The sequence below is a fragment of the Leuresthes tenuis genome, unplaced genomic scaffold (assembly GCF_036924035.1).
Source record: "Leuresthes tenuis unplaced genomic scaffold, fLeuTen1.0.hap1 SCAF_11, whole genome shotgun sequence".
NCBI lineage: Eukaryota > Metazoa > Chordata > Actinopteri > Atheriniformes > Atherinopsidae > Leuresthes > Leuresthes tenuis.
The window spans coordinates 13492544-13514896 of NW_027325365.1; the positions used below are offsets into that span (position 1 = coordinate 13492544).

General features: G+C 40.6%; 1 protein-coding gene across 3 annotated transcripts in view; it reads left to right on the plus strand.

Annotated features, from left to right (window-relative positions):
- Window positions 1–153: 153 nt before the first annotated feature.
- macrod1 (mono-ADP ribosylhydrolase 1) overlaps window positions 154–22353 on the plus strand; it is a 121872-nt gene continuing 99672 nt past the window's right edge. Inside the window, exons 1-3 of one of the 3 annotated variants that reach the window (XM_072395578.1) lie at window positions 154–868; window positions 1501–1599; window positions 3725–3832. In XM_072395578.1, coding sequence (XP_072251679.1) covers window positions 442–868; window positions 1501–1599; window positions 3725–3832 — 634 coding nt within the window. In that variant the 5' untranslated portion in view covers window positions 154–441. The remainder of the gene's footprint in view (window positions 869–1500; window positions 1600–3724; window positions 3833–22353) is intronic. The other 2 variants (XM_072395577.1, XM_072395576.1) reach the window with 2 other exon arrangements.

Here is a 22353-nt window from a genome sequence, read left to right on the forward strand (position 1 = left end):
CTCGAAAACCAAGTATTTTAGTTCTACGCGCGCGTTTGATCGGTCAGTGTGTCTTTAAATGGAAACTTCCTGTAGTCAGGAGAGAGACGTTAGTTTATGGTTGTTGGCTCCCTGAGTCGGGGTTTGAACGCGTTTTAAAATAGAACAACGCTGGTCACACACGGTTTCCCTTGCTAGTAGGATTTATGGATTAATGTCACCACTGGACACCATATTACACAACACTTTTGAATGTAAATCATTTAGCGACAGTCAGCTGGTACCCCCCAGCAAATGGTACTAATGGTACATTCCACACCTTAACTTCCCAAACAAAAAATGGCACATGGGAAGTGGTGGACGTGAGAGAACAATTACTATCGAAAGCGAAACCTCACGACTGTACGGTCGACACCGTTTCTTTCCAGCACAACTTGCCAGCCTGCTGGCTGTAGCTCAGAGATGGCACTGCAAATATCCGCCAGAGTGTCACACATCAGCGCCCTCCGGTGCACCACCGGCCCTCTGTCGCATGTCAGTGCTGAGTTCCAGAGAGCCGGTGTCAAGTTCAAGCACTTTGTAACTCTGGTAAGCCCCCCGCTTGGGGGGAAGCCAGCAACAAGTCCTGTACGCGGCCATATTAACGCTGCACTTCGAGCTGACAGGTTCTCAACAACTGCACCGAAAGCAGCTCTTTGGAAGTCCAGCCAGGCTAAAGGTTTCTCCTTAGCCTGGGGAAGGGCAGGCTGCCTGGGCAAGTTTGCCCTCGGTGCCGCCCTCGGAGTGACCACAGCTGCACTGGTGCAGGGCGTCCACACCGGAGCCATCACCGCCATGGCCCTCAAAATTAACCTGGACTCTGCTGAGGGAGACTGGAAAAAGACCAAGGGTGAGAGTGGTAAAACCGTGGCCGATATGATTAACTTTATATTTTGCAACAAAAACCCTGCAGGGTTCTTGGTCAGCAAATGAGAGGGAGAAGTATGAGCTGCCCCCTGAACACAACACCGTCCACTTTTCAGTCTCTGAATTATTTTTCACAAGACTGAAACTACAGACTGTACACGCTTCATGAATCTACTTCATGATTAATGTTAGTTATTTAGTCAATGCAAACTGCTTAACAGCAACAAGTAAAGTGCTAACATATATTTATTCTTCAGAGTTTGTGCTATAAATTCAGTAACACCACACGTGTAAAAAAACATGAACAGTATGTGAGATCAGCAGAAGAATGTTACAAATTGAATCTGCACCCATTGACTGTTCTTATTGATTTTTATATTTTTGCTCATCCTGTCTTAATAAGCTCTGTACTCCTGTAGTTTTCAGGTTGCCGTCCTGTAGTTTAAGCCTAAAATGTGAGCAGGTTTGACCCATTATTTGTCAAGCTTCAGTCTCATGCCAAATGTATAATTCTGTCTTTCCCTGAACTAATGAATAGATCTTTAACAGACGAAGTTTATTTGATGTCTGGTTCTACTCTCTCTTTTTTTCTTTTCTTTCTAATTTCTGTCCCAGACTTCTTGCTTTCTCTGTCTGTGAAGGAAAGGCGTCCTTACTACAGGACCTCCGGCTCGGTGCCACTCGATGACATCCCAGTGTGGACCCCCACTGCAGGTCAGACCCCCAGCACCCGTCACAAACACTCACTGTGTTGTTGCTTAAAAGTTTGTCCGTGGAAAATGGCAAGATTATTATAAGACATAAATCAAAATATGAATGTGAAATTACTAGTTAACATGTTATCTGTTACCACACACCAGAAGTTTAGGAAAAAATGTACATGTATGCCTTGCAAGGTGCTGTCAGCTGTCATCATTTTGTTTCCCATATGTGGAGGTTTTTTCAGTTTTTATTTTTTGATGGAGAAATATAAGCAAACTGTAATGTTTTGGGCTTTTTAAACTGAGTAATCCCAATGGAAAGGCATCGAGGACTCACAGTTTCAGGTTTCCACGCTGAAATCAGTGCTAATTTAATGAAAAAAATTCTGCTATTTTCTGATGTCAGGATCACGGTCAACGCAGACGAACAAATCTTTCCTAAAATATGATGGCATGGCAAGTAACTGGTGCTAAATCTGGGGTTGTTCCTTCTTTAAAACAGTGAATCTTTGTATAAATTCGACGCTGAAAACTGTGAAAGTCACATCACACAGACTGTAGTACACTGCACATGAAAGAGTATACAATTATATGCTTGAGTGACCACTGCATGCTGTTGGACACAAGATAACCCCAGTTTAATTATTTGTGTTTCCACATCTTAGTTATTTGTTTCCCATGCTTTATCTGAATCTTTCTTCTAGAGAAACAATTAATTCAGACATTTTGGATAATTATACCACACAGGGTAATTAAATTAAATTCAGTTTTATTTATAAAGCACCAAATCGCAACACACATCATCTCAAGGCTCTTCAAAAGGTACAGTCCAGTTCAAGCCAATTTATAGTCCAATTCATTGTGATACACAGTCAGTGTATACACAGAGAACGGATGTAGCTGAAATGAGAAATAAATCCTGTTTACTGCAGTGTTGCTGCTGTCACTTTTCACATCAGTGATCCTGCCTTCGTTTGGACTGTTTTTTTTAAGCATAGTTAAAGGTGGATTATAAACGTGGAAACAAATTTTTTTTTCTCATAGTTTCTAGGCAAGGCAAGTTAATATGTAGAGCCCAATTCGTACACAAGGCAATTCAGAGTGCTTTACAGCTACATAAAATCACAAGAAGGCAAATGAAATCATTAAAGCATAAAAATAATCATTATTTAATTCATTAAAAGCGAAGAGTGCAGATAAATACTTTCAGCTGTCATATGCACAGCTAAATCGAACTGTTCAGCCTGGATTTAAATATTGTCAGAGTTGAGGCCTGTCTCACAGCTTCTGGAAGACCGTTCCACATTTTAGGAGCATGAGCCTGAAGCGCAGCCTCACCTTGTTTAGTCCTGACTCTGGGCACCAGCAGGAGACCCCTCCCTGAGGATCTCAGAGTCCCAGTTGGTTCATATGGCTCTAACATGTCAGAGATGTACTTTGGCGCTAGACAATGAAGAGACTTGTACACAAACTGTTTTTAAAGTCTATTCTCTGAGCGACAGGAAGCCAGTGCAGAGACCTAAGCACTGGACTAATATGGTCATATTTCCTGGATCTAGTCAGGATTCGAGCAGCAGTATTCTGGATGTACTGCAGCTGTCTTACAGCCCGTTTAGAGCCCAGTGAGCAGGCCATTACAGTAGTCTAACCTGCTGGAGGCAAATGCATGGATTAGTCTTTCTAAGTCTGGTTTAGACACTATTCCTTTGATTCTGACAATGTTTTTTAGCTGGTAAAAAGCTGCTGATGTTATTGATTTAACGTGGCTGTTAAGGTTCAGGTCTGATTCCAATATTACCCCGAGATTTCTAACTTTGATTATTAGGTTTCAGAGAGAGAGTCTCAAGGTGACGGAGGTGATAGAGGAAGAGCAGCATTAAAAAAAAAAAAAACTTCAGAGGTGTGCTCTGATGACAGCTTTGTTAAAATGGCAGTAAGGCACAGTTGGACCATACTCTAACATGTCCTCTCTTGGAAAGCAGATCCATTTAATGAAAAGTAAAAAAAACAATAACCCCACTCCTGTCTATATTTCTTTTTTTTGTCTCACTGTTGCAATGTTTATGAAGTGCTGAAACATTTTCCCCCTGGATAACTAACTAAAGATGTACCGGACTAAGTTTGTGTCTTCATGTCAGGTGGTTCTGAGCCAAGGCACTACCAGAGGAACGAAAAGCTGGATCAGAAGATTTCTCTCTACAGCGGTGACATCACCAAGCTGGAGGTAGACGCTATTGTCAATGCAGGTATGTGTGTGCATATGGGCTTTTTTTTCCCTCCCTCCTGTGTCTTCATGTGTAAATTCAGTCATCAACACAGTCATAACTGGCACACGTGATGAGAGAAAACGGACATCCTTTTGTTACAAAAATAACAGAACTCATTTGAGAAAGAAAGAAATGCACAAGAAAAACATGAAGACAAAGCAAAAGAGAAGAACACGAAAAAGGATTATGCTCTTAAGAAACTTAGAGCAGCCTCTCGCCTATTTTAACTGATGTGGATATGCATACATTTAGTGCAAAACACCTGTGAGGGCTGTTTGTGCGGTGATTACGTGGATTATGTTTCCTAAGCATGTGGGTGGGAAGCGACAGGCTTTCATATGATTGCCAACATACTGTGAGGTCCTCTCAGGACCACTTTAAGTACAATACCGAAGAGTAAGAGAGCTCTAGAATAGCTGAATATTATGGTGACTGTTGAGCTGCTCCCTGGAAACTTTAAAGGACGGCTAAATGTTTTGGAAGTATGATATGTGTATATCTGTTGGTCTCTGTAACTGCAATCAGAACATCTGATTTGATCAGATATTTTTTGGGGGGGGTAAAAGAAAAGGCTTTGTCTTATCTTTTTTTTAAATAAACTTTGTGCTGTTTGCCTCTGCAGATGCCTCATAGTCAGGTCAATTCAGTCACTTAGGAGTGAGGCATATGAACGAGAAACCGACATAATAATGGTAACACAACTCACAGAGGGTAGATTTGAACTATGAATGGCGATCGTGTGTGCGTGTGTGTGTGTGTGTGTGTGCAGGGGGGAGACAGATTAATCATGATCATCATGTTGATGACAACTTGTGAAATTGCTGTAAATGCAGTATCGGCCTGGGATTGAGCGAAAACCAGAGCTGGACATGCATCCGCTCCAAATGTCTCGAAGCTAGGCCAAAATATCCAGTTTTTTTTCCTGTGAATCCAACCTGAATATGGCAACTGTGGCAAGCAGAACAAATTTTCAGTTATTTAAATGCATCTATGAAGGTAAAAACCTTCAGAACAGGGTCAGGGTGAAAAGTGACTTTAATATTCCATTTTGATTATTAAAGCAAAGAAAAGACATCCCTTTAGTGGAGTGAGTCAGTGAACTACTTTGTAGATGGATAAATAAACTCGATTGCTTTTTATTTTAAACTTTGTCCATATATTGTTTTCAGTTATGTAAGTGGGGTTTTATGGCATACATTTTATTTCTATGAACTCATGAAAACATTGCTACTCACGACTGTCGCTGAATCAGTGGGAGCGCTGAGCTTATTTTCCCCCTGCAAGCGATGATGTGAGACACCGAGCGAGACCGGCGTCTCGGTCCATGGTTTAGCTTCAGTAGCAGAGCAGCTTCATCGGAATCGTGGCTCGATTTTTTTTTTTTCCGTTCTGACCTTGATCCAGATGGCTCGCAAAGATTTTGTCTCCAGCAAACTTTTCAGCCTGCAATAAACTGCAGGGTGTTCATCTTCCTTAAATAGGTGGCAGATTAATTTCCTTGCCCTTCTTGAGTTGGAAAGCAAAGGTCAGATTCTGTGTCCTGAAGGGGGAAAAAAAAATCTCGCTGAGTAATTAAAAGATATATTTCTGCCTATTTTATTTTATTTTTTTTCAAGAAAACTTATTGAGAGAGCATTTTTGCTCATGTTGAAACTCAATTAATTTGTCTTTCCATTGATAAACCAATAGTGTAATGACAAGTCACACAAGATATTAAACTTTTTGTTTTACACGAATTGTTATTTTAACCATCGTCAATGTCAGACGAGCCAATCTAAAACCTATAATGGCAGGACTGTTCTAACGTGTTAGAAGCTGCATACATAACTGTAATGGAGAAGGTAGTGCAGATCAATAATTAACTCACATTTTTTAATGTTCTTCCATCAGATGGGGTTTACAGGCACTTAAAAGAGGAATTAGAGTCTTTGTAGTGACCATTAGATGGAGCCAAAAGCCACTTTATTCACACAAGACATTCTCCTGAAAGGCTGTTTAGGCATTTCAGGACAGTTTAATCGGTGTCTTGGCACAGGCGATGGATCAGGGGAGAGTGAGCCAGTCCAGCATGCCTAAATGATGCTCGATGATGAGGCTTTAGCTGAAAATGATGGATTTTCACTGGCAGCTGACTGTCAGCAGGTGGATGCTGTGCCAGCACCCAATGAATATGTTGATTGTTGACTCTCATTTACAGGGTTATTGCTTGTGTTTGCGTGTGCATTTGCAAGCATTCATGCGTCCATCTTCCTGCAAATATTTAAGTAATTATGTGTGTTTACTCAGTAAGTAACTGTCTCTGCGTGTCTCGGCAGGACAGTTTGAATTAGGGTATGTGTTTTACAGGGGTTTTTACAGAGCCGCAGAATGCAAAGAGGCATGGAGTTAACAAGAAGGAACAGCTAGTAAAATGTCATTTTGTAGAGAGGACGAGACAAGGTGAGGGGAGGGAGACTGAAAACTTAACAACGCCAGAGGAAACATGACTGAGAGACGGAGCGTGAGGGAGAGTCAGCGCTCCAGCTGACAAAAAGCAACTGAGGAGTCTGGAGGAGTGGAAAGAGGAAGATGAAAGAGAGACAGGAAGAGGACACAGGCCAGTATTTAAATCCCGGAATTCATCGCCATGGTAACAAGCAGGTACAGGGTACCCTCAAAGGAACTGTGGGTAGCAGAGCCTGATCATCCTTTTTTAGACTAATTGGCTGCCCAGCTGACTTTCTCTGTGGTCATTTTGTTGACTAAGCTGCTGACCTTTTTCATCGATGAGTAACTGATTGACTAAGAAGCTCTAAGTGACAGTCGCGCTGGAAGTGATATGACATTGAAACGAAAGAGAGCAGTGAGCAGAGATGGAGTTGTCTTCTTATACTCATTTAGGGGATAAACTTTTCCCGTTGCAGATCTGACAACAAAGCCTCTGTGCTAGAAAGCCTCCAAGACGGCGCCTTTGGTTTTTGACATGTGGAGAGGAGTAGGGTAGATTTTCTCTGGTTGAGGCCTTGAAGCATCATTTAGCCCCTAAGGCAGCAAACATTCAATTGAAGCCAACTGTGGCCAATTATACGCAATACTGGCAGACTGGTGGGCATGTTGGGAGGGGGGCCCCCAGGCCTGTCTGGTAGAGAGCAAATGACACACACATATATGGATTCAGACAAGAGCACAGACTTGTTTGTGTAGATACAAACCCATCCAGACAAAACAGGACCAAGGAGCAGTGAATTAACAGGTGGAAACTTAGTTATCCCTCCCTTTTGCCTGTCCTCAGTCAGCCCTCATTGATCAGGTAAGCAGGGCGTTGTAGGGAGGTTGAACGGTTGCTGTTTGTTGTTTGCGTCTCTCTCAATAAAGACTGGATTTACAGTAACTCTCTACTCCTCCTACCTCTTCTGCACCCCTTGCACCCCCCCCCTGCCCCTCCCTCCACACTTTTACAGCCCCTGGCTCCTGCCCACTCCTATAAAACACTACAAACATAAAAACCCACAAGCACTTAAGAGCTGTCCTGGTGAGGAGGAGGGTGGTGGGCGGGGGTACATATGGGGGAGGAGACATTGGGCAGAAACATCCTCCTCTTTACACCCCTCAATCACTCCGTTCGGAGAAGGAGAGGGAGATGGAGGGGAGGATATATTGTCTCTGATGGGCTAGCTGATTAAGATGGATTGCACAATGAAATGTCGTTGGACTGATGAGTTCCTGGAGTGTGTGCCTCTGTGCGAGTGTGTGCGTGCGTGGACACGACATCTCGGCAGCAAGCGTTGCATTAAAACCTTTTTTCAAATTGATTAAATGCAAATTTGCTTAGCTCTACTGAGCTGCATTTTCACTCACAAAACTTTTATTACTCATTTCAATTTCAGCTCCCACTTTTAGTCACCGCCAAGTTTATCGTGGCTGACATTGAATTTCTTTTCTCTTTTTCTTTTCTTTTTTTTTGTCTGACCTTCTGTTTTCCTCCACAGAGCTGAGCTTTAATTGAAAATGGTTTAAAATATGTACGGATTAGTTCTCTCTCTAGTTTTGCGTAATGTCCTTTTGCTTGGTGGAAGTAACAGTGGGTTCGAGCAAATGTAGCAGCAGAGTTGGCTGATAAATCTTTCACGCTAGACTATAAAAAAAAAAAAAAAAACTGTCCCTAAAATGAAGCCATGCGCCATCAAGTGAAAGAGAATAATCCGGTCCTATCTCATTCTTTAGAGCACTTGTCATCGTCACAATTTCTGCCTGCTGAGAGTCTGTGGGAGTGGGAGTGTGTGTGTGTGTGTGTTTATATAGTGGTATATGCGTGTGTGTCACACCTTTGCATGCGTTTAGATATATTGAGAGGCTAACATACATATGAGCCTGCAGGTGTCCACCTTTGCACAGCTGCACCTGCTTGTGGTAGAGATAGATGGGTCACATGAACCTGGCAACATCTGTGCATTCGGTGTCTTGTCATGACGGAGTTGTGAGGGATGTAAATTCGCGTGTCTTTTGTGTGCAGGTGTCCTGTTGTGTGTTAAAATAAGCTCTCCACTCTGCTGGTCAGAGATAAAGCTATTGGTTGGAAGTGGTTACCCTCTCACCGTGGCAACAGCTGAGAGATACAAGATTAGAGCCAGTGGTTTCCCTGGACTGCAGTTGACAGACAGACAGGAGAGAGGGAGCGTCTGCGGACTGTGCAGTAGCCTCCTCACTGGTTTAAAGAAAAGTCTTGAAAGTAAAGTCAGATGTTCTAACGGCCAGAAAAGATTTAAAAAAAAAAAAAAGTCAGAAAGCCATACAGCAAAAATACAGCAATGCTTCTTTGGTCGTTAACAAATTTCACAAGATTCGCTCTTGTAGTCAGTGCTTTTTTTTTTTTTAGAAAGAAGCTGAATGGGACAAAGCTAAAGGACAAACTTTTTTTGAGAGAAGTCTGAAGTTTGACAGAGCAAACAAACCTGTTATGACTAAGAACAATTTTCAAAAGCTGTGCAACGTTCACAAAATTCAGTTGAGCTGCTGATCAGGCAGTGCCGTTAGACACATTCCCATCATCGGGAATGACAAAAGCTAGAGTGTGGACTCTAGAAAGGTTAGGATATCATATCAGCAAAGCATATATGATATGAAGTTGTGACATTTTCGCTTTCTGTGTAGTAGGTCAGTAGGTTTTAGCTTACATTCAACGTACCTCAGGGATTGTTCTCATGTTTATTAGATCCTTGCAAAATAAATGGTAAAATAATCCGCTTCTCTATTGGTGAAATGTTAAACCTGAATGTTCCACAATCATTCAAGGATATTCCTGAAGTTCAGACAATATTTAAAAGTGGTTTCTACTTGAAGAAAGCTGCTGTTTGCTCCTCTGTGAGCAAGATTCTCGGATTTTTAACCAAATCATGGTTTGCATCAATAGTCTTTATTCCCCAGTTTGATCCAAGTGGGAGTCGTGAGAAGTTTGCTGGTATAAGTGAGCATGTACTAATCCCATGTAAATAAATAATGTAGCTGACTGGAGCATGAGATAAATGCACTAGTCAGCAGGTATCAGTTTGTTGCTTTTTAATCGCTTTCATGGACTTTCATTCACCAAGTCTATGAAGATTTAACTGTTTTCCAAGATCAACTCAACTGTAATTGTAGAAGTTGCATCTTAGGATATAGTTTTTATTTCTAATCAGCGAGTCATACTTTAAACCTCTTTTTCTCCAAGCCATTAAGTGGTTGTTGTTTTTTTTTTTTTTTTTAATTTTCCACATTACGTGTTCTAAACAGACCTCATGCATTTTACTTTGTGTAGGCCTACATTTGCTCCTTTCCTTAGATGGTGAATATTATCTCTAAGCTGTGTTTTCTTCCAGTGCTACGAATGTTCATTGATTAATTGATCAACAGAAATTTAATCAAGCGGCTGGTCTGGTAATCGGGTAATTTTTAAAGCGATAATGACTAATATCTTTGGGTTCTTGGGGCTTTTGGTTTGTACACAAACAAAGCGAAGGCATTTCCATGAACAGTAATAAATTAAGACAAAATACTTTTTTCATTCTTTTATTTACAGGCTAAATGATAAACTGAGTCTCTTATTAACTGAGAAAAATAATCACCATATTGCTGAACAATGAAAATAATCCATGGTTGGAGATGGTCCCTATTAAAGGTAAGGTCTGCCACGGCTGAGCAGCACCGTGGGGAAACCTGATGCTGTTGTATAATTGCAAATGTAAACAAATTAATTGTTGAAATTGTTCTTCCTGTAGATATATATGCACTTGTCTGTAGGACAAGCTCATTAACAGACTTTTTACAAAAACTTCCCAGTCCCAACCAAATGTTTTCAGCTTTTCATTGTTCTTTGGATGGATGGATAGAATGAGCATTGATAGCTGATCGTCAGTAGCTTGGATGCTTCCATTGGGTGAAACACAAATGAAGTGGCTGAGCATCATTTATTGATTCCAGAGAAGTCCGTGCTTGATGATGCCCAAAAGCTTGTTGCTGCTTGCAGCTTTTCAGGGTAAAAGGGGATGAAGGGGTTCGGAGTGTTGGGAAGTCTTGAATAAACAGACTCAGTTTGCAGGACGTCGACCAGAACAGCTGGAGGAGGAAGGTGAGAAGTTTGTGCTCTGTGATCCTGTTTGGTGATTTTAAGAGGATAAAACAGGCAAACCCTTGGCTCTGCAGGTAGAGCCCTTTACAAGAGTATTACTCTACAGTGGCACAGCATCACACTGCTTCTGGAAGGCTTCACTGATTCTTAGCTGGCTCTGTCAATGGGGCTTAGCGCTGTGCTTAGCGCCAGAAAGCAGCCTGGCATACGGCCCTGCTTTCGCCATGCTCCGACAGTGCGAATGTGAAATGATCAGGCTTGACTTGTTGGTCTGAATTACAGAGCAGCTGAAATTATATCTGAGATTTCACCTTTGTTGCATTTTCTTAATTTGATTGGAGTAATAGAGGCCGCACTGTGGGAGCCTTTGGATTTTCTAAGGGATTTTGAAGCATCAGACCAAGGATTAACTGACATTTATTTTTTTTTTCTAGCTCTATTTTGAATCACACTAGCGCAGCTTCCAGTGGTTAAGCTGTGGATGGACTGTTTGTTTTAAATGGGCACAGCATGTAACGGTTATTAGAGGATAATCAAGTTTGAGCCAGCTGTACTTCCTGAGGAATTAATGTTTTTGAGGCTGTATTTCAAGACTGCCGGTTAGTCACCAAGTCACTTATCTAAGGTTTCACTCAGGGGAGCCTGCTTGTTGTGATCCACCCAGCCTCTCTGGTAGAAACCGGGGTCTGAGGGGCTGATAGAAATCCCAGAACAGAGACTGCTCCTGCAGCTGAGGTCTCACAGGCCCAACAGTGTATGCTCTCTGTCTCTCTGTTTGCTGCAGTTACCATACATCTACCCTAGAGCGCTTGTCAGCTCCTCTTAGGACAAGTTCGTATTACAAGATGCAAAATGTCACACCAGGTTTGCTTTTGCAGACAAATATATCGTGTGTGCTTTAAGAAAGCCTTAAAACTGGTACCAGAAGTATACGTTTTTCCTTTTTTTTGTTGCTGTTTTGTGTGAGAGATGGTGCTTAAATTAAAGCCAGATAAGATGAACAACCCAGTACTTCTTCTTAACCGGGCTTCTATGTGTGTAAAATTTAATTAAGCCAGAGTTGTGTTGTTTACTCGAAAAGTAAAATGGGTTCATAAGCTGCTCTTCTGAAGCAGAACAGGTTATAGATCCCCTGCGAACTGCGTTGTTCCTCCCTGCTGTAGTAACTGCCCTTTCTTAGCTCTCGTTCCTATAGCAGTATTCCCATCGCGCTGACTTAGTGTTTTGTGGAGCAGTGCTAATGGACTTGTTCCTACAATATGCCTGTCAAATGTCTGGATACAGAAGCTCTTACAGGGGCAAATCGACATTGCCTATGTAGATTCAGGTTCCCAGTAAATATGATGTGCTGTCAAAGCTTAGCAATGCTGTGACCACCTCTCGTGGCTAAAATGGGGCAAAATCATGGCGGCGAGTGGTGCTAAAGTCTGTTAAATGGAGAAACGACCTGCTTTTTTTTCCCCTTTTAAGTGTAAAAAGTGATTGATGGGTAAAAAACAATAAAATCGTGTCCAGCGAGAATCCATTAGAGTGAGACTAAGCTGTATGGATGTTAATCAGCGATGTCACGGTAAGAAGTGGTGGTGATAGAAAGGATCAAAAACCGGGCAGAAATCCTGTGGCGTACCACAATGTACATGAAAACATATCTACATTTTTTTATGCGTTTGTCTATGTTTTTGCACTTATTCTGCAATAACAAGCAAAAAGTAAATTTTCTGTATTTTTTTTAAAGCTCTTGAGTTGATCTGTTATTCGTATGAAGGTATAGACTTTCAAATTATTTAGATTTTTTGGTTCTAAGTGCAGAAGAATTATCATCATGTACTTTAAATCTCCTGTCATTGTTCAATAACATGGGATAAGTGCAAATTCAATGTTATGAATCACATGATGATATGATTGGAATCTGCTTTTCAAAGCTTTATGTCGTGCTCGGTAATGTAATCAGGGGTCTTATATTTTAAGAGGAGTTCAAATTCGACGATATGCTGTGTTCACGTCTGACATGTTCTAAAGTAGAAAGCTGTATGAAGAGCCAATTATCATGTCAAGAGCAGGTAACTCAAAACTGTCCTTAATTAAAAAAGAAACTGACCTGCTGAGTCCCAACAGGCTAACAAAACGAGGGTACCCAGGCAGGTAAAGACGGTGGCAATTTGTCACAATAAGCAAGCAGCTGGATGAACAGATTGCCGAGACGGAAAGGCCAATAAATTCCCAGAGTTAGCGGCAGATAAAGATCTGAAGCCTCATTTATAACCGGTACATACGCACAAAACGAGGCCCGAAAGATGCGTACGCCACTTCCAGTTCAAAAGTTGGGCTCTACAAAAACTAAATTAGTGGGCAAATTCTTACACGCGTGTAGAAATTCTGACCCATAATGAAATGAAAAATGTTGATCTGGTGAACAGAACCCTGACCACGATGCTTATAGATCCACTATAAATAAAATAAAATAAAACAAGATAAAAAATAAAGACAAGGCTTCTATGAAATCAGATACTGCTCAGACGGGGCTGTGATATTATTCATATTTAATTTGAATTCTTATTTTATTGGTAGCAGGACAAGAAAAATTTCACGGCACATTGTACCGTGTATGATTGTGAAATTGGCAAATAAAACTATCTTGAATCTCTGTTTTGTCTGTGCTGTCTCACCACCGATGGACGGATGGGCTGAAGTTACTGCCACTCGCAGTCAGTTAGGGAGCGTGCACAGAAAAGCTGTGGAGACACCCCGCTGCCTGGCGCTTTCGTGTGGCACAGCCTGCAAATACTGACTGTGTAAATCAGGAGAAACGAAGCCAGCGAGCTCTAACCGTAATGCAGTTAACTGCACGTGTGTAAACAGATACGTTTTGTTCATCTATGAGACTCCCAGTTTCAAACGATCACTCAGGTTGTGATGTCACTGATATCTGCAGTCATTACGGAGGAATTGGGAGGGAACAAGGAGGGTTTTGTCAGCAGGAGTAACTTTCTTGGACTTCCTCTTGATTATTGTGGTCATGGTGGATGGATTTTTTTTTTTTTGTTGTTGTATTTGTCAGAACTTTTCCTTTTGAGTTTTTGGGGTTTTCGTGTACCGAGTCCTTTCCCTGGGTTGCTACTGGTTCTAGTTTTCTAGTTTTCGGATTGCTTTGTACATTCTCTTCATTTGTGTTTCTCATCCCAGGGTTTGTTGTTCACTGTTCATTTAGTCTTGTGTGTTTGGTTTCTTGTTCCACCGGTTGTTTGATATTGAGCATTTAGTTTTAGACTTTGAAGACATCTCGTTTAATTTAAAGTTTTTATTATTTTGTACACTGACTGTCTCTTGTCCCTGTAGTTTGAGTCCATCATAGGCTGAGTTAAGGTGAAAAAAACCAACACTGACCAGCATGTTTATCTCTAGGCCACCGAATATTTTATGAAGTGCTTTACATTGAGCGTTCACGCTGAGATGTGGTCATATATATGCATGCATGCACTCTGTGTGGATCCTGCACACTGTTTTATGAATGAGTCCTCAGGTGACTGATGGTACTTCAAGGCCATGGCAGTCAGAAGGCAAAATGGGAAAATAGTGAAGCAGCTGTTGGAAATGCTGTGACATAAAGAAAAAACTGTTTTCAAACCAGAAAAAGAAAGCAAAGAATTTTTTTTAGACAAAGAAAAGCAGGAAAACATCCCGATTTAAAGTTTGTTTCTAAAAAATAATTAGTTATTTTGCATACAGATGTGAAGCGATTTAAACAGTAAAAGTTTTCTTTTCTATAATTTTTTTATTGCTTTGGAAGTATTGAATTAATAAAAAAAAAAATGGACATCTGTTATATATAATCGTCGGTTTATAAATGGTTTAGGATGAGTTTAAGGATTAGTGCAGAGACACCGGGTATGACACCCAATTTGACTCCCTGTCACAGAAGTCCCTGACTAACACATTTAAAGACCTTGAAGTCGGTGCGTTTCATGGGAAAGGAACGTCTTTATCCTAATTAATCTATATCTTTCTTCTGCGGTCAGGGCTGGACTTTATGGAAGCTGTGTGAATGAAACAAGTTTCTTTATAGACCTGCTTATATTAATTCAGACTTAAATCTTTAATGATGGTTCAGTAGCTTGTCACCAAGGAGACATGCATGCTTTACCCTGATCCCAGTGAAGTAATAATTCCTTCTGTGGAGAGCTAATATTTGAGCTCTCTGTATTTGCTTTGAGGATTGTCTTGAAATCCTCCACATAATAAGAATAGAAAATTGCTTTTGCACATACTCTTGAAGTGGCTCATTTTCTATGGTGAAATAAGTGTCTTTTTTTTTTTTCATGTCCATTTAAAAACAATAATAGCCACATACTTTTTTTTATTTATTGTTTGCTAGCAATTACTTTTGGCCTTTTCTGGTCGATCAACGTCAACGCTTCTGACTCTTAAATTTTCGCTTGGTCTCACGCTCTTCTACATTTCACCGAGGCTGTGTTTACTCCACATTGTCCTCGTGTGTCTGCGTCTTTGCCATGGGTGAAGTTCGGAGCCTGCAGCGTACTATGAATTAGACAGTGCTGCTGCTCTAGTTTTTCCAGTCCAGATCTGTCTGAGTTAATTAAGGTACGACTGTCAGAAAGACCACTCAAATGGTCATTTGGGCAGTGACATTAATGCTCTCTGTGTAGTGAAAATTTAGTTTTCAAGGTTCGGTGCCTCCAGTCTCCACGGGAAGCTCCAATGTCCAGTTTGTGTCTCAATTTGAGTGGGAGGATGGAAGAAAAGCTTCACCATTGGTTTGTTAGCACTGCACTCTATTCAGCTGGACATCATCGCAGCGCTGTGACACGAGAGGAGCAAGACGTTGGCATTAAACAAATGGGGCTGAATTTACAGCTTCAGGTTGATTTACACCCTGACATTAAGAAGTTAACATACACTTGGAGAGTTAATCCCTAATGTTGTCTGGGTCAGGAAATAAACAGAAAAGGCAAAATGAAGGAGTTAGCAGAAAAGCTCATTCGTGCTAATTATTTTTATCCCACCCCTCCCTTGTTAAAAGCTTTCCCACCCCTCCAATCAATCGCCACTTTAGCAAGCAGGAAGGATTGGAGGAAGTGCGAGCCTCATTAGCCTGATTGAGAGATGGAAGGAGATAAAGTGAATTGGGGAGTAAAGAGAAAAGAAGTCCGCTTGGTCATCAGCACTTTGGCCCATCAGAGCTTCTGTCAACAAGGCAAATGCTGCGTTCAAATGTTTGTTTAGTGGAACTGTGGTTCCCAGTGGACTTGGGGTTGATCTGCTGATGGCGACCATGCTGAATGGGAAGCTATTAACAGTTTTGTTTTGTTTTGTCTGGTAAAAATAAAGATGATATCTGATGTTGAGAAAGCCAATGAAGTGATAAGAAGAATGTCTCCTCATTTCCAGAAAAGGTGGGGAGGTTTTCTGAAAAGTAGCAAAAAATAAGTCTATCTGATTTATTCATGTGTTTGAGCCCTCAGACAAGAGTAGAAAGGAAATAATGCAGTGAAGTGTGGGCTTGACCGGCCTGTCTGCTGTCCACATCTGTCTATCTGTTGAAATGTTTGGAGCATCACGAAGAAGAGAATGAGACGCCCACATACTGTTCAGATAGAATAGAAACAGATTCATCTTGCAAATCTGTCAAAGTTGGTTATAAAGTCTGGTTAAAAGTAAGGGTTGGCTAACATGATCGTGTCGGTCTCCTAACTGTTTTTATATTCTAGTTTTTTTTTTTTTTAAGAAATACAATGAGGCCGGTCTGTTAACACACAGAAAATAAATTCCTTTTTACCTGTGTCTGCTGAATAAAGGTTCAAACTAATTAACAAACCATAGGTTTAACATGTTGCTGTTTTTTTTTTTTTACAACATAGCAACTTTTCTGGAAAATGGGTTTTATACAACAGAGAAGCTTGAATCTTGCGATGAGACAACAGTGCTCATTAGTGCATTTACAGAAAAATGAAATGCAGATGGATTATAAATGGTTATTACTAAATATGTACAGTAGATTAGTAGCTGGTCTGTATAAATATAAGAACTCAAAGGAACTAAACTCTTTTAAAGCACAGCTGACAACCCCCACAAAAGGGTTGAAATAAAGCTGAAAGCCTTACTGTACCTTAAAGCTTTCTGCAAAATAACAACAAAAGCAAAGGTAAATTAAAATTTTACCTAAATATGTATAATTAAGAATAAGCCACAAACAAATCAAATATTTCAAAAGCCGTAAGAAATCCTTCTCAAAATGATCTGAAAATAATCACAAATCAAGTTGCAGATTACGCGATCTGTAACTCAGTGATGAGCTTTCTCATCTTTTCAGAAAAACACCTTTCTCACTCGGGAAGATAAACATGAATACATTGAAATGTCTTTGGTTTGCTCCAGCACTCAAATGCAGCATACGTTCCAGGAAAAAGTGTAAACTCACTGCAGATGTCGTCTTTGTGGATCACACATATTTACCAATCTGAATATTAACTGCAAAAGAATTAAATGTATTTTCACGTGTGCAGGAAACTTTTTCACATTTGTCACATTTGTAGTGTTGGAGTGTTATACAGAACATCTGAAACATGTAGCATCAGAGCCTGCTTTGAATTGGTTTGTCATTATTAATCGTGGTACTATTTCCAAAAAAAATAAAAATAGGGACGCTGTGTAAAATCTAAACAAAAACAATGATCCACAAGTGAATCAATCCCATATTTAAATCATTATATTATATATAAGACTGATTATATGCAGCTATATAAAACTGAGACATGTTATTGATTTTTTTTTTCTAAATATTTGCTGATTTGTGCTGATTTTAAATCTAATTGGTACAGCTCATTTGGAAAAGCAGGGACATGGGCAGCAAAGTTCTGGAGAAGTTGTTCAATGCTGTGAAAAATTAACTAACCCCTGAACTAATAATGTTAAATGGCATCAGGTCTGTTACATTACTGTGTATGAAAAGAGCATCACAGAGAGTTCGTCATGGGGTCACCTCTCCTCTCTTAAAACAAATAAGATGATAACAAAATTGTTGAATTAAATGAGTATTTATCTAACCAATCGAGAAAATCCGGTTATGAAGTGTGGTGACAGATGAGGACCTGAGAGTCAGAGATAAACCTTGTTAAAAATCAGACCTGATGCCCACCTTTAGACCTGGACTGTGACTGCAGACCAGTGGGGAGTTATTGATCAGATGGTGAAGAATAGAGTTTATCAATAGAGAAAATCAGAGGTTGTAAAGTGCTGTCTTTCCACGCTGTGTTTTAAAAAGCAAAGAATCATAAAATCGAACATTTTAAAGGCTTCTAAATATTTCAGCAAGTGCTTCATTTAAAGGTCAGGTGAATTTCAGAATGAGTGTGTGCAGAACTATTGACGAGATGTATCACAGCCCATCTGTCGGAGCTGTTTAGGTTTCAGCGCTCTTCCACCTAATAGTACATTTTGTTTAGATTTCCAGGTCTTAATGGCAGGAATAATAAACTGGATTTACTTCCAAACAAGCGGCATTGAGATTTTGACCGCATACTCAAAGCTCTGACCTCCTCCTCGGCTGCTCGGGTCAAATGCTTATAAAACATTATTAAAAAAAAAAAATTAAAAAAAGACTTGAGGTAGAAACCACAATCACCTGATGAATATCTTGTTTGTCCACCTTTGATGATTGATGTTTTTCATTTAAACTTTTGACATTTGAATAATTCTGTGTCTCCAAATGAGCCATGAAAGTAATTTAGTCTAGAACCAAGTTACGCAAGATGGAACAAGAACAAATGAGACATGGAAATTAAAAACACATTGTAAGAAGATTATCCTCATTGTAGGCAGTGTTATTTGAATAATAAAGTATAATGCAGCCTGACATTAAGTCTCAATTTTCTCTCATCTTTGTAATAATAGCTTTGTGAATTAAGTACACATGATGTCTAACTGTAACCTCCAAAATGGGCTCTAATGTATACCCGAGTCCTCTTCCTCTCGCCCCACCAGCAAATGCGAGAGACTCTCTTTGTATACGCGTATGTCCTCATCACGATGATGCTTTTGTCACATAATTACATAGACGCACATGCAGACAGTACAGAGAGTACACACAGCACACAATTCACACAATTACCATCTAGTAATTGCGATCTATCAGGCGTCATTGTGAAACCTTGCTTTATGCACGTGTTGTCGACTGCTGCATTTTCAGAGCTTGAGAAATGACAAGACTATTTATAGGAGCTATTTATCCACTTAAATCCTGTTATTGCTATTGTCCACGAATGGAACGGGCAGTCCTGGTTAGAGCTGGACTGACTGACAGGCCGATCAATCAGTTAGTAAAGCACAGTTGTATGCAAACAGTCCCTGTAGCAAAGACAAACCCTGTATTCAAATGTTAATGTCCTTTTTAATGTTCATTAACTTAGTGAGGAAAAAGGAAGAAAATGGCATGTGCAAAAGGAGCTGCACATAACTAAGTAAGTACTGGAACAAGTCGTTCGAGAAAGTTAAGTAGCAAAGGGGCTGGTGTCCGCAACAAGGCTTTGATCCAGAGCGGACATTAAAAGCCACCATAAACATCTTAAGAGAAACGTAAGCTGGAGCTTCTGGAGTGTCCCTGACAGCGCCTGACCCGAGCGTTACTGAAAATCTGAGGGGATAAAATGCTGCAAACATTGTGTGCCACACATGAAAAAAATCTCAGAGGGGGAAAAGGATGTAGTGTGCAAGGGAGAGATCTGAGAATAAAAGCGATCCTTTGCTGTTTTAAAAAGTGTTTGCAAGCTGTGAGTGACAAACGTGCATTAACATCTGTGGACAGGTTATTTGTTTAATCTGGTTTTTATTTTTTCCAGCTGTGGAAAAAGCAACATGTTTAAACTGAAGACTTTAACCTGTTAATCTGTTCAACTTTGTTACTGTCAAGTTTTAAGGTTTTACTGTTCAGGACAAAGTGGAAAATCATTTAGTCCAATCTTTAAATGAAGTAGATACATTATTCACTCTATTATTATGTAACATAAACTAAGCCAAAATACAGTTTATGGAAAAACTAAAGAAACCTTATTATTCAGTAGTTTGCTGCAAGAACTTAAAGTCATCATTTTGTGATGTTTTCCGTCTCTCACATCATGCAGGATGCATTTTGTCCCACTCTGTGCCACCACAGCCTTTCAGTCAGGTTGATGTCTGGACTTTGACTGGAATATTGTAACACCTTGATTCTTTTCTGTTGTAGATTTGCTGCTGTGTTTGGGATCTTTGTCCCGTTGATGACTCAGTTTCAGCCAAGCTTTAGCTGTCAGACAGATGGCCTCTCATTCGACTCTCGAATACTTTGGTGTGCAGAGGAGTTCATGGTGACTGCAAGGCGTCCAGGTCCTGTGGCTGCAAAAGCCCAAATCATCAGCCCTTCACCTCCTTGTTTGACAGTTGGTATGGGGTGTTTGTGCCGATGTGCTGTCTTTGGTTTTCTCCAAAAAAGGTGCTGTGCATGATGACAGAACATCTCCACTTTGGTCTCATCTGTCTGAAAGACAGTTGAGTTCTTGTTGGGTTTTTGTTTCTCTGAACATTGCATCTGACCTGGGCTGAACCTGCGGACATCCACTCCTGGGAAGATCATCTCTCTTGAATCTTTTCTACTTATGAATAATGTTTCTAACAGCGACTGTATACTGTATGTATTTTTCGGTATTATTTTACAGGATTTAGGTGCAGAATTTCAGCATTAAGTTGAACCAGGCAGTTCCCTTTTAAAGAATGGAAAGTTGGGCAGCACATTGTGAGCGCTGGACCTCTGGTATGATCACAATCCTCTGTGTGGCATTTCATACTTAATTATGAATAATTTACCGTGCTCCTGGAATTCATTTATCTTTTTGGCTGAGATGTGTCTGCCTCTGCTGAAGAGAGGCTGAGACGCAGTCCTCCATAGAAATCACAAGTTGCCATAACTACAAGAGCTGAAGTCTCTGTGTGGTCCAGAGTGTAGCCAAGGAGAGGTGGGGAGTGAGCTGAACTTGAGTGACGGCTAAGAGCTTTGGAAAAGCACATCCAGCAGGAGCCGTCTGCCTGAAGCACTCCTTCACCGGAGTTGTTTCTCTTCACAGATTGCTCATGTAGCCCGGAGATGTAACTGAATCTCTGATGATTTATCGTACAGTACAAGGAAAGGAGGCCCATTTGTGTTTCACGCAATGCAAGTCTGACAACACGGCAAGCTTCACAAAGACTACTTAAGGTGGTAAATGCCTTCAATTCCATTTCAGAGGCTCCTCTCCTTACAAGGTTACAGAATATGCCGCAGTCCACAGGCTTATAATTAAGCTAAACTAAAAGATCAAATGCATGCGTCTGGGAAGCTGAACCGAGGACAGTTGCAGTACAAGGGCAATTTGGTTGTGCCAGGACTTTTCTCAGAAGATTTGTTATGTCTTCTTTCTCACTAGAGGGGTTCTGCAGTGGCACTGAAGTGTCTCTCGCTGATAGACAGCCTAATTCATACTTTTGGTGTTGTCTAAATGCCCCAGAGGGTGTCTAAGTCTTAGTCTTGTTTTTTCCACTGATGTCCTCTCCATTCACTGCCACAAAGCACCACCAAAGCTTAATGTTTTTTGTTGTTGCTGTTGTTAAAGTCATTCCTCGGAGGTACTTCACAGGCTACTTTTGGTGTGTTTGTGTAAGATGAGACATGTCAGTGTGAGCTTTCTGGCTCGGCCATGGTCTGTCGGGATCCCTCTGTGAATTCAAATGTAAACAAGCGTCTGTACGACAGAAACGATGTTGGAACGTTGCTTAAAATTCACAAGTGTCTCTTGAGTTGGATTTGCTGCCGAGATGAGGATTTAAGTGGAAAACGGTTTTGAGTGAAGAAAAAAAAAAAAAAAAAGTCTCGAGTCATAGTGAACACAGAGCAAAAATGAAAAAAGCTCATTAAGTAGACAGAAGTGCTGTTTCGAGTCAGTGGCCAAAATGACTGCAAGCAAGAGGCAAAACAAAAGGCTTCAGGCATGAAAATTAAAAGCTCATCATACTGCACTGCTGATAAGTTTTTTTTTGTTGTTGGAATTATACACCAGCACTCAGAGTGCTTTGAATTTGTTGACACCTTCTGACTTAATGTTCTAGCATTGATGTTTTTACCGAGTTTCCTCTTTTTTTTGGCACCGGCTCATATTTTACATTTGTTTATGTTTTTCTCCGCTTTGCCCTTGACCGCTGCGATTTCAATCTGCAGTCTGAAGGGAGACGCAAACGTATCATCACTCTTGCAGAAATGTCTGAATGATGCCAGCAATTTGTAGGGACATTTGCATCCAAACTATCCATGCAAAGACGACTGTGCACAAACGTTCGGTTCAGTATGCCAAACTCTGCATTCTGAGGAATACAATGACCTTTGACTAAATAAGCCTCTAATGCATGCAAACACTGGAGGGTTCTTTTAACGTTGCGGCTCGGCTTTAAATCATCCTTAACAAAGCTGTGGTGGAGGAAATACTGAGCACGGAGTTTAAAATGCAACCAACCATTTTATTGCATATCAGTGGGGCACATTTGTTAAAGAAATAGAGGCCGCATATTCAGAATCTAAAGGAATTAAAAGGAAACCCATTGAGACGTGACACATCACTGTTGGGCTTGTGTGCACAAACCATAACACCTTTAACATGTTTATCTAAAAATTCTTTCTCTGATGTGCTTGTAGATGTAAGGTAACAGAAGCTTCCCCTTTGATCCCATTTGTTGCAGTGTGGGAATGAATTTGAAAAGGCGTGTGCGCTTGTCTGAGTGCAGATCTTTTCGTTTGGTGTGATGTAAGTTTGAATAATTAAGATATGGGGGGGGGGGGGCCTTGATGCTGGATAATGGACTTCGACAGCAGAAGGCCTTCGTAATGACTGGAGGGAGCCCAGGA